Below are 11,679 nucleotides of genomic sequence, written 5' to 3'. Positions count from 1 at the left end.
CACACATACCCAGAGACCCTACAGCTGATGAGAAACTGCACAGAGTTTAGCAAAGGGAAACAATGGGTCCTGTGCGCATCGTGGCACAGCAGGTTAAGCCACCATTACAAAACCGGCTAGTGTGCCAGTTGGAGTCCTGGGTGCTCCACTTCCAATTCAGCTCCCTTCTAATATGCCTGGGAAAGCAGTGGAAGACAGCCTAAGTACCTGGGCACCTGCCACCCATGTGGGAAACCCAGATGAGTTCCAGGCTCCTGGCTTTGGCCTGGCCCAGCCCCAGCCATTGAGACCATTTGGAGAGTGAACCAGCTAAATATGCGTTAAATAATGGAAGATTTCTGTCTCCTCCTCCTCTTTCTCCCTCTGCTTCCTTCTCCCTCTGCCCCCTCCAACTTTGCTTTCAAATAAATAAATGAATCTTTTTAAAGCAAGAGAGAAACAAATACTCTCAACCCATTGATCTATCCACTCCTGATTTCTGGCTTAGTCTTTCTATATTGTAATTGGTACTTAACTAGCACTGTCCAGAGGAAACGGTGGAGACTAGCAGCACAGAGCCAGGACTGGGCTGACTCGGTGAAAAGAAAATCTTTTTTTTTTTTTCCAGATATCTCCATGAAACAGCATTGGTGAACACCTTTCCTGTAGGTTCAGATGCTCTAGCACAGGTCAGAGAAAGTACAAGTCCTTGGGGATCTGCCACTACTCTTGCAAGCCAGCGTTGGAGTGTCCATCACACTGGCTTCACACACAAGCTCCTTCCTCTGCCCCAGGTTGCTTTTGATTCCCTGTGCCACACATCAGGGGTGAGTAGGACTCACACAATGCCGATTCCCCTTTCCAACCAAACGATTTTGGGATTGATTAATCCACTGGTATTCAAGAAAAGGCTTCATTCAAGTTTCCCCAAAAACTTCAGAGATCACCAGCTCAAACGGTCTCCCTCTCTCATCCCATTCCAGGACCCCTGGGTCGTGATACAGTGAAGACGGAGACTCCTAGAATAGGCCAGCCTGGGAGACGAACCTATAGCAGGATACCGGGAGAAGCACTTCCAATGCCTTTACACGGTGCTCCACAAGCACCAAAGTGGCTTTGCAACACGTCAGGGCCCAGTTTGGGGTTCAACAATGAATGCACTATTGACAACACGGAGCATTATCCCGTTTCAGGAATGAATCCAAGGCCCTGAGCAGAGTCACCCAGAGTGTGTGTCAGGAAAAAGCTAGAACGCAGCCTCGCATCTCCACAGTTTCTATACCTTTTTCTGCCACTTCCCAACCTAGTATCTTAGGGCTGTAGAGACACTGTCATGGGAAACAGAGCACAGGGGCTCGGCTCTGCAGGAGGCCCAAGTCAAGGAGACAAAGAGTGGGGTGAGAGGCCAAGATGCATAGTACGGAGGCTGGGGGCCGAGGCTGCTTCGGAGCGGTGGCAATGAAGTCTGCGGCTAGGACCGCAATGGGCTTTCTGACCCAGGACAGGGCCTGCGCCCTGACGGCTCGCATCCCAGCAACACCGGTCACCTTCACTGGGTCTGAAGACCTCAGAAGGTCTCAAGCCCAGGGTCTCCAGCTCGCACGAACCTTCATCTGCATCTCTAGCGTTCACAGACGCCAGCCGACAGGCGCGCTCGCCAAGCCAGCGTCCCAGAGAGCAAAGCTAACTAAGCACTTCTGCGAGCCCTCAGGCAGCGGCACCTGCCGCCCGGGCCGGTGAGTCCTTCTGCGCCTGCGCGCCGAGCATGCGCCGTGAGCCGGGAGGCGCGTGGAGAGGGCGGGGCGCCTGGGCCGCGGCCGCCGGTGCCCGGAAACCGCGCTGGCCGGGCGGGGAGACCGCGCTAAACCGCCTGCCCGGCAGCGCCGTTCACTTGGGGCACCCGTCCGCGGGTCTGCGGATCCTGGTCCCGCGGATGAACTGTTCCCTGGGCGCCTCCGTGGGCGGGGCCGGGAAGCGTGTCCGTGCGTGACGTCATGAGACAGCGTGCAAGGGATGCCGCTGTAGAAGGAGCACTGACGTCACGGTGCTTGTAGTGCCGGGAGTGTGTGGGGGAGGTTGGGCTGCCTTTGACGCCAAGATTCTGGGGAACTTAGGACATCGTAGGACCCACGTTTGTGGCGCTGGGGTACCCCGACCCCTGCTTCCCGCAGCAAGGGGGTCACGCGGGGAAAAGTTCTGTGCGCCCCCCGCCCCCGCTGCCGTCAGGGCGGAGGCGGCGGCACCGCAACCGCTTCTTCCTGGGTGCGTTCCCCAGCGCTCCTGAGCTCCTGGCAGAGCGGGTCCCCGACTGCGCCAGGCTGCGCCCAGGGTCGCCCTTGCCGCCCACACGTCCACAGCCCAGCCTTGTCCCCGCGCACGCACGCACCGCGCGCCCGGCGGTTCAGGGAAGGGCCCCTGCCGGCCAGCGGCCCCAGCCTCCCCTGCTGCCCCTGCTGCCCCTGCCGCCGCTGCCCACCGGCCCTAGAGCGCGCTGGCCTCCCGGGCCGCAGAGCTCGCTGCTGGGAGGTGAGGTGTGCGAGCAGAGAAGGGACCTGAGACTTCCCAGGGGGTAGCGGAGAAGAACTGGAGCAGGCGAGGGAACACACCCGGCGCTTCCGGCCCTCTGGGTAGCGCTGTATATGCGACCCCCAGTTAGCGTGGGTGGGAAACGCTCCCTCCCCCCTCCCGCCAAGCACTCGGCCTGGGAATCGGAGCCCCGGGCCCCCGCCCGCCTTTCCACCTGCAGTTGCTGTTTCTTCGCCATAAGTGAATCGGTGCCGTGGACCCACCAGAATGACAGCAGCCGTGGGTAGGGAAGCCGAGGCATTAGAAGGGGGCTGGGGTCTCTGGGCAGCACCCTGCACCCGCCCCCTGTCCTCCCCTCCCCCGTCAACACAATGCACTGGGAATCCGCCCTCCCCAGGATGCGCGCTTGATCCTGAGAGCCTCTCTCTGTTCGCGGTGCCAGAAAAGAAAAAACCTCTCCTTTCGCCGCAATCCTGATGTCCCAGCCCAGGCCAGCTGCAGTGGCTCCGCGTATCCTGGGTGGTGGAGGGAAACCGCGGCGGGGGTCAGTGCCCCGGAAAGGGCACGGGGACAGCGCGGGGCGCATTTTACGCGGGACCTCAGACGCCCCAACGCAGTCCCTGGCTGTTGCGCCTGTTTGTGCTCGTGCACCCACGCTCTTTCGTCGTCTTGCGGCGACCACGGCCTCAATCTTGCGGGCCTCCTAAAAGCACCCGTGCAGCACCCGCAGTCGGCCCGAGCACAGGCCGTGGCCTCGCGCTGACCATACCCTGGTGCTGGATGGGCCCAGGCAAATTGACGCCCGAGACCTACAGACTGAAACCTTTCTTCCGCTCACCCGGAGGTGGTCCCAATGCCAGGCATCGGGGCTTCGTTCTGTCCTGGACGGCGTCTCTTAGGGGTCCGGGTGGGAGAAATTGGAAACTTGCCCGACAACAGATCCCAAAGGCCAGTCCTGAGCCCACTCGCAGCGAGCCTGGGACCGGTCGAGAGGGTTTGAGGGCGGTGCCACACCCAGGCGGTGATCGGCAGGGACAGGGACACGCTTTCGGTGGGGTTGCGGGCCGGACCCTATAAGGCGTCCCAGCCCTGGACCGCCCCTCCAGGTCTGTCCAGCAGGGGGCAGCGCGGCTCCGAACGCGGAGGGCCCGGCTTCACCACGCCAAGTCGAGTTCCCTGGGCGCGGAGTCGTATCCCGCGCTGGGCCTGAGAGAGTTTCCAAAGGAGATGCGGTTGAGGCGGTCGGTGAGAGGAGGTTTAAGCGCCGCCGTCCCGACCGTCCTCTCTGCCCGCAGGCCACCGCTGCAGGGTCCCTCCTCTCCGCAGCCTCCGCGGCCGTTGTGCGCAGCCCGCTAAAGCCCGGGAGGACACGCGCGGCTTGGGAAAGGCCGCGGGCGCCACCGCTCGCGCGGTTCCTCGGTCCGGGGCCCTGGAGCTAGGAGGGCCCTGCCCAGGGGAGCCCCGCGGCGGCCTGGCCTCTCTAAGTGGAAAAGTAGACGCCCTGGGGAAGGTGCGACTTGCGCTGAGCGGACTCAGGTTTCTCTTCCTAAGCGCCTGGGGCCTCCCGGGGCGCCCGCCCCCGCCATTCCTGACCCGGTTTTAAAGCGAGGCAGCCTTCGCGAGTGTGGAGCGGGGATCCCGCGAGCGCACAGGTCCCGGCCCGTGCACGTTGTGTTGTGTTTGCGGAGGCCTAAGGGAAGAGGTTGGGGGGTTGTGGGAGGCACCGTCGACCCAGTATGTGCAGCCCGGTGTGGGGGTTCCTGGGGGAGCCGGGGCTGGCGCAGCCCTGGGGGCTCTGCGAGCGCAGGTCCGTCCCACCCCAAAGCAGAAGCTACACCAAGGGCGAGGCCTTGGGGACCGGAGAGGCGCCGGTGTCTGTCCCCTTAGTGGTTCCTGAGCGAGCCGGGCACCCGAACCGGTACGGGTTTCGTGGGCTCGGGGTCTTTTTCGACTTAACAGCTCTTTGGCGGTGAGGGGTGGGAAGACAAGCAAAGGGTATTAAAAAGAACACGAAAAGAAATGTGCAGTGGGGCAGAGGAAGACGACCCCCCAGGAGAGAGGGGCTTCTCCCCACCACAGCCCCGTCGCGCTGCTGCGCAGGGGTAGGGGAGTAGGACAGGTTGGGGTCGAGAGCAGAAACCTGCCCCTCTTGGAGACTGGGGTCCCCCGGTGCCCTGAGTGCAGCAGGGCCATTACCCACCCGGCAGTGCCTGTAAAATAACCGTTTATTTAATAGTTTTTTTAAAAAAACAAACAACAACAAAAAACTCCAGTGATAAATGTCCGTTACCGATGGTCAGCGTAAAGTGCCAAACGCAGTACAACGCCCGGCTCCTGGCCGGCTGCTCGCTCGCGGTGGCTCTGCGGCAAAGCAGGGCGCCGGAAGCCCGGCCGCCTGCACCCCCCGGCCCGAGGTGCCCGGCCCGCGCCCACTGCGCGGCGGAGCTGGACCCTGGCGCTGCCGGCCCTGCGGTCCCTGGGGCCAGGCGCTGAAGCAGATACACGGATTACACTTTTGCAGGCTCCCGGGGCTGGGGAGGGAAGCTGCGAGCACGCGAACTTCGGCTCCTCGCTCCCCTCTCCGCAGAGTTACAAGCTTATATGGTCAAAGAAAAAAATAATAAAGAAGACGTATAAAATAACAATAGAAAAAGTAATACTTCTGGGAGAGGCGCCGCGGCGGCTCCGCGGAGCTTTCGTTCTTTTTTCCTTTTTTCTTTTTTTTTAAATGCAGTTTCCCTTCGGCCACGTGAGTACCGCCTTTTGGCCAAGAGTTTAGCCGCGTCCTGGGGGAGCCGCCCGGGCGGTCGGGGTCAAGGCCCTGGGCGGGGCTCTGGAGTGCCGCGTGCGCGCCGGGGGCCCAGGGGACGTTGCTGGGTGGGGGGAGGTCCCAAGCGCCCCTCCTGCTGCCTGCCGGAGAAGGCTCCTGCTTGTGGTCTCTCTGGAGGAGGGGGCGGCGTGCCGCAGGGTCCTGGAGGCCCGGAGGCTCCGTTTAGCACTTGATCTTGGAGGATTTGAGCTCCTTCACCTGTGAGTGTAGCGTCTTGTGGACAGCGAGAGTCCTGGACTGGCAGAATCCTTTCCCACACTCTTGGCACTTGAAAGGCTTCTCTTTGGAGTGAATATATCTGAGGACAGAAAGACACAGTTAATCCTTGAGACCCAGGGCAGGGCCACACACCGCTGCGGATCCCCTCCCACCACCCAGAGATGCTCGCCCTCAAAGAGAGGGAGGAAGCGTAGGGGGCCGGAGTATGGGTCCTGCAGACCGCACAGTTGGTGATGGAGTGGGGAGCGGCTGTGAAGGAGTTGCCCTGGCAAGGTCCGGGACCCCAAGCAGATCCAACAGGAGAGACCACCTGCCTGGGGGGGGGGGGTGCACGCACAGACCCCGGGAGCACTGGAGGTGAGTGGAGTGAGCTGGGATCCAACCATTTATCTTGTCCAAGACGGTAGCCACCAGCCCACATGGTACATAAAACTGAAACTTCAAGCACACTAAATGCACATCTCAAGAGCTCAACTGTCATTTTTCCCATTGTGACAGAAACTTGTATGGTTTGATTCTGAGGATGGAGGAAGTGGCTGGGTAGGCTGTGTGTGAGGCAGAGTTCATGGAGACCTGACTACCCTTAGGTCCCCTTCATCCCTGTGTTTCCTCCACCCACAGTCTATCCCTGAGCCCTCTCTGGGTTCCCTCCTGATTTTAGGAAACTCTCAGAAGGTGGGATGGCTTGGAGACCCTAGGAGGGATCTCAGGAACCTCATTAGGGAGGAAGATCTCCGAATCCAAGGGCAGAGAGCTCCCTCTCAGGCCACCCGCAGCGCCGCACCTGTGGTCCCGGAGGTGATCTTGCCTCCGGAAGGCTTTGTGACAGATGTCACAGGTGTAGGGCCGCTCGTCGGTGTGTGTGCGCTCATGGATTAGAAGGTTGTAGGATTTGGTGAAGTGGCGGCCGCAGAACTTGCAGACGAACTCCTTCTTGGTCTTGGAAGGCAGGCGTCCCCTGGTGGGCTTCTTTTCTGGAGACAGCTTGGTCACATCCAGGAGGGCCCCCAGCCCTCCTGTGGGTGAGCCAGGACCCTCACCCCGGCCAAGCTTGGACGGATCTTCCTGTGTAGCAGCCAAGGCCAGGTTGGCAAAATCAAAGCGTGGCTTGGTCTTGAGCGCTGGGCCGCTGCCTCCAGTGGTGATCTCAGGCTTGGGCTGGATGACATGAGGGAACCAGGGAAAGGCGGGCAGCTGGAAGCGCGCGTCCACCAGGCTGGACACCGCACCTGGTACTTTGGAGAAAGAGGAGCGTGGCAAGTGCATGGCCGGGTAGCCCAGCGTCCACTGGTGCAGGTGCACAGCGTGCAATGCACTGAAGCCATACAGGTTGGGCAGGTGGTCCGAGGGCACTGTGGGCAGGCCGTTCACTGCCTGAAGGAAGGAGTAGTTGGTGAGCTGAAGGGATGGGTGTATGGGCACTGGGGCTGGCAAGGTTTTGCTGCCCATTGTGGTAACTGCAGTGAATTCTCAATCTCGATCTGCAAACAAAGGAAGAAGGGAGGGGGAGAAGAAAGGAGAAGTTCAGGATAGGTTGTCTTCCTCCGGAACGCCAGCCCAGACGCACCCTCTCCTGCCCCCGAGGGCACAAACTAGGAGTCTAAGATCCCAGCCCCAGAACCCACAGCCCTCACAAAGATGGGAACCAATAAAAAATTTGGAAGAGCCCTCAGAACCCTCCCTGCTCTGAGGGCACCCTCTAAATGGCCTCTGGCAGAAGCACACAACCTGATAACGCAGTTTCAGTGCTATGCATCCAACTTAAAATAAGGGCTTACTGTATACGTGACATTGAGAGAGGCAAAGCACAGGGAAACTGGCACATAGAGCCCAACATCCACTCATATATGGATCAGCACAGAACTACATTCTCCTGCAAAGATAATGAATTTGAAGGCAAGCTTAGATTCATGTGCAGGAAAACAGAGAAATGTGCATTGACATCTAAGCACAGCTTCACACAGTTTGAAGTAGAATTGACAGGAAGGGGCAAAGACACACCAGGACGATTGGTATTTTATGGCACAACACTGAGTACAAAACACGGGAACCATCTCTCTCTCACACACACACACACGCACACACACTACACTGCACACAGTGGATCTCCTTACAACCACAAAGAGCCTCACAGATAGCACACATACACATCCCCACAAATATGCACACTTCATGGCTCTTGCACATTAAGATCTTCTGACTGTTCTTCCATTTGGCTTCCAGAAGTCAAAGAAGCAGTGTCATTTTTCTCAAAACTCTCAAGTTTGACCTCCAACTGGCTTTCTTGCTTTACCATTAGTGCACCCTGTTGGCACCACTCTCTCTGCAGCTGCTCCTTACCACAGACTTTGGAGATCATCATCTCCAGGGAGTTACTGACACTCATGTCTATTTGCTCAAATATCTACAGTGGCATACAAGGGGACTTCATGTCCTTCCTCCCCAAAAGGAAAGGGAAGCAGGGCCTTTGTGAGCAGCCGACCCTGAGCAAGCGGATGTGCCTATGGGCAAGAGCACCAAGGCCTCTGTTGCTGCTGCCCTTGCACCCTCCAACTGCCAGGTCAGAGAGCTTAAGCAAAGCCACAGGGACGAAACACCCAAGTGGCAAGGTATTGTCATCCCCTTCAGAGCTACCAGCCTCCCTAGAAACATCTGGACTCTGCAAAACATCATTTAATTCTACCCTCCTAGAGACTCCTAACCCTGGTCTGTCCAGTGGATTTAAAAAAAAAAAATGGGAGAAGAAAAGCTGGGTGTAGCAAGGAGCCTTGGGGCTGCCAAGTGCTGAACCCCAGAGCTCTGAGCTTGGGGCTCTTCAAGAAGTTATTACCAAGTAGGGTTTATGGGGTTCCCTTCTTTGCCCGTCTCAGTCCTCTACTGCAAACTCCTTTCTTTGCTCTTCATTGCTCTCCTTGTCTTCCCCAGACCTCTCCTCTAATCGCTGGTAATTCTCCTCCCTTGGGATGTGCAGACGACTGCTCTGCTCCCCAGTTCAGAGCACAGATTCCCCTTTCCCCAGGCAAGGCCCAGGAACTGACTCAGCTGCATTTCGCTGCAGCGAGGCTCCAGAAGTCCGCTCTGTCCAGGGATGTACAGCGCCTGTGTCTGAGGGGAGGAGGGAGTGTAATCCTGTCCCTGAAAAAAATCTTCCCCTGGAAGCTGGCAGGATGGTGGCTGGGGAGGTGCTGGGAAGGAGAGGCATTGCTGGACATGAGCTGTCCGAGATTTGTCTGCACAGGTTGAATTAGCAAACGGAGAAAACCCAAGTCTGACCTCTGTGATTCATTCAAGCACTGGGCCAGGAGAGGCCAATATCTGCCCTGATCCCACCTCTAGAACTGGAGCAGACACCCCCACCAGTCCCCTCTATTCCTCCGAGCGTGCACGGGTCACTCAGGGATCCAGCGAGACCATCCCGGAGCACCGTGACAAGAGGGAGCAAAGCACCAGTTGGAAAGTGGGATCCCTTTGGGTGGAAGAAAGTGGAGGAGGAGAGGACTGGCAACTTCAAAGGTGGTCCGGGACTTCGCAGAGATGAGCGCCCTTTGATTTGCTGTCACCTCTTCTTCCCCTCCAGGCTGAAAATCAGATCTTTATCTCTGGCTCCCAGGAGCCGGCCAGGCAGGCAGAGGCCTCTTTGAGATCCTCTCTGGGCTCGGCTTATTCCAAAGGCATGGGAGCCCCGGGGGCGGCAGGACTCCGGGCTGCACACACAGAACCCAGCCCTCTGGGTGCCCTGCTGGAAGAACCCTCTGACCTTGCCCGACCTGGCCTCCTACTCCTCCCACACCTCGGGCTCCCCAGGGGTTTGGGAGTAGGGGTGCTTGCGACCCTTAAGGCCCTGGGGAGTCAACCTTTTCGGGCTCTCTGCCCGATCCTGTTAGCCCCGAACACAGCAAGCCCAGCCAGCTTCCGATTTCCTGGGAGCACTTCGAATCCAGGGGACGAAATTCGTTCGAAACGTGGCTCTTCACACTAGTACCGAGAATGAGACCAGTGCACGACCCAGTCCCAGGCCCTCAGCTAAGAGAAAAGCTCTCACACGAGCCTCTCCAGCCAGAGAGGTAGAACAAACGCCCGGCGCCCCTGCGTACCCCAGGGTGAGCGCTTTCGATCTTACAAGCGAAGCGGGATCTTCAAACCCCCTCCCCAGGCCAGGCATTCACCCCGCGCGGCCTCAGAACCTGGAAGGTGCGCGCCCAGGTCGGGACGACGCGAACTAAGTAGCGCTTAGTCCGCGCTGGGGAGGCCCGGGGCCCTGAGCCGCACAGGCACTCGGGTCCCTCGCGCGGTGGGTCGCCAAGCCCGGGTCCGCCGCCAGCCCCCATGTCGGGCATTAATGAAGTGTGCAGAGTCTATTAAAGTGGTTTATTCGGGGCTAATTGAGCGTGAGCGAGTTAACTGCTTCCATTAATGAGGACGGAGCGAACTCCATGGGCTAAGCGCCTGGAGGAGCCCAGCGGCAGCCCAAGAAAATCATCCTCGACTCGAATACCCAGCACGGGCGGTGACAGGCGTCCGGACCCCCGCCGAGAGGAGTGACCAGCACCGGATACTTCGCTTGCAGTCTCTCAACGAAGGAGAGCCCGAGAACCCACGGAGGAGGCGGCCTCTGCGCCGCCCTGAGACGCGGACTGCGTCCTCCGGCGATCCGCTCCCCGCTCATAATGGAAACGCAAAGACTTGGAGGAGCCCAGGATGGAATCTCGACCCACCAGCCGCTCGCAGTCCCCGCCGGCCCTTCTGTTCCTTCGGAGGCTGTGCACCCGAGAGACCAGCCTTGCACGTGGTTTTTCCTTCCAAGACCAAACGCGCAGCTCTTGGCTAGGGCGAAAATACCAAATTATGGCCCCAAAGAAACCCTTGCAGCTACTCTGCACTTGAAGACCGCACCCGCTGCTGGGCCGAGCTGCTGACAGCGACTAGATGGGGTTGCTCGTTCTCCTTGTAAGAGGCGTTTCCGGCGAAAAGGGAGTTCAGCGTGCATTCCCTCTCCTCTTTCCCTCCCTCCTTCGCCTTTCTCTTTTTCTCCTGAACTTCGGGTTTAGGGGACAGGCAAGGAAGCGAAAAAAATCCTCCTCCCCTTCCAAACCCCAGCCCGCAGACACCCGCAACTGCAAAGTGTTTCCGCGTGCGGGTCTCGTACCGGGAAGACAGACTCGCGCCCCCTGCGTGCCTCCCAACACCGGGACTTTGGCGGGCCACGCTCCAGGCCTGGCCGATGCAGAGCAGGATTCTCCTGCAGGGAGAATCCCTAAGACCGAGTGCGAGTCTGAGGCGGGGGTGAGATGCGCGGCCCTGTGCCCCGGGATCCAGCCAGGCTCTTACCAGAGCGCAACTCCGCTTAAGAACTCAAGAAAGCGCTACTCGGCTAGGGCATGCACCTGTCCCTGCGGCCTTGGCCATCCCCTCACTTTCCCTCCCTTAGTCAGCCCCCAGATGCTCAGCCTGAGCTAGGAGAGCGCCTCTGCAAAGGCTGCGCCCGCCCAAGTCGCTCTGATCTTTTAAAGGGGGCCCACAGACGGACTTCCGAAGCCCAGGGCCACCTCGCGCGGGGTTCCACGGAGCCCCCGCCAGGCTGGAGGCAGTAGCAGAGGCTCGCCCCGGGCTCTGCCGAGGTCGCAGGCCAGGACCCCTGCGCGGCAGGTCCCTGAATCAGTGCCCCCAACCAGCCTGGGCGACTCTCACTTTCACTAAGGTCCTGCAGCCTTGGCTTTGACAAGGGGAACTTCCTTCGGGGCCATTGGGAGAGTGGAGGCACCCGCCGGGCTGCGCCGAGGAACCCGGGAGTCCTGCCCGCACTCCCCTGGCGGAGCCCGGGCGTCCGGGCTGCAATTACCTTGTTCCGCGGAGGTCCCGCGTCTCTGGGGCTCTCGCTGCAAGGGGCCCGGGAAGTCGGAGGCGCTGGAGCCCACGGACACCGCTGGCGCTCTAAAGTCCTGACAAGTCTCCGGCTGCGGGGATTCCGAGGGCTCCGAGCTCCCGACAGGCGGGAGAGCTCAGCGGCCCCGGAATCCTGGCCGCCGGGGGATGGTGAGCCTCGCTCGCCGCTCGCTCGCTGGCTCTGAACCGGGAGCGGCTGAGAACGTGCTGGGGAGAGGCCGAGCTCCGACTCACTCATCCCT

At 59.8% G+C, this 11,679-nt stretch overlaps 1 protein-coding gene across 2 annotated transcripts; it reads right to left on the bottom strand.

Annotated features, from left to right (window-relative positions):
• Positions 1-4,752: 4,752 nt before the first annotated feature.
• On the bottom strand, positions 4,753-11,679 carry OSR1 (odd-skipped related transcription factor 1). 2 transcript variants are annotated; one of them, XM_089327825.1, is made up of 4 exons: positions 11,394-11,679; positions 10,270-10,378; positions 6,339-7,035; positions 5,108-5,633 (listed from the first exon to the last, which is right to left on the bottom strand). In XM_089327825.1, exons 3-4 carry the CDS (start codon positions 7,001-7,003, stop codon positions 5,498-5,500), a joined length of 801 nt encoding a protein of 266 aa, XP_089183951.1. In that variant the 5' UTR covers positions 7,004-7,035; positions 10,270-10,378; positions 11,394-11,679; the 3' UTR covers positions 5,108-5,497. The 2 variants fall into 2 exon arrangements, with proteins under 2 accessions (XP_002710092.1, XP_089183951.1); XM_002710046.6 differs by lacking the exon at positions 10,270-10,378 and having other exon boundaries at positions 4,753-5,633; positions 11,394-11,678.

Source organism: Oryctolagus cuniculus, chromosome 2 (assembly GCF_051225735.1).
Source record: "Oryctolagus cuniculus isolate XC-2025 breed Fujian yellow rabbit chromosome 2, ASM5122573v1, whole genome shotgun sequence".
NCBI classification, from domain to species: domain Eukaryota; kingdom Metazoa; phylum Chordata; class Mammalia; order Lagomorpha; family Leporidae; genus Oryctolagus; species Oryctolagus cuniculus.
The sequence above is the reverse complement of the archived record's forward strand: the minus strand, read 5'-3'. Positions and strand labels throughout refer to the sequence as shown.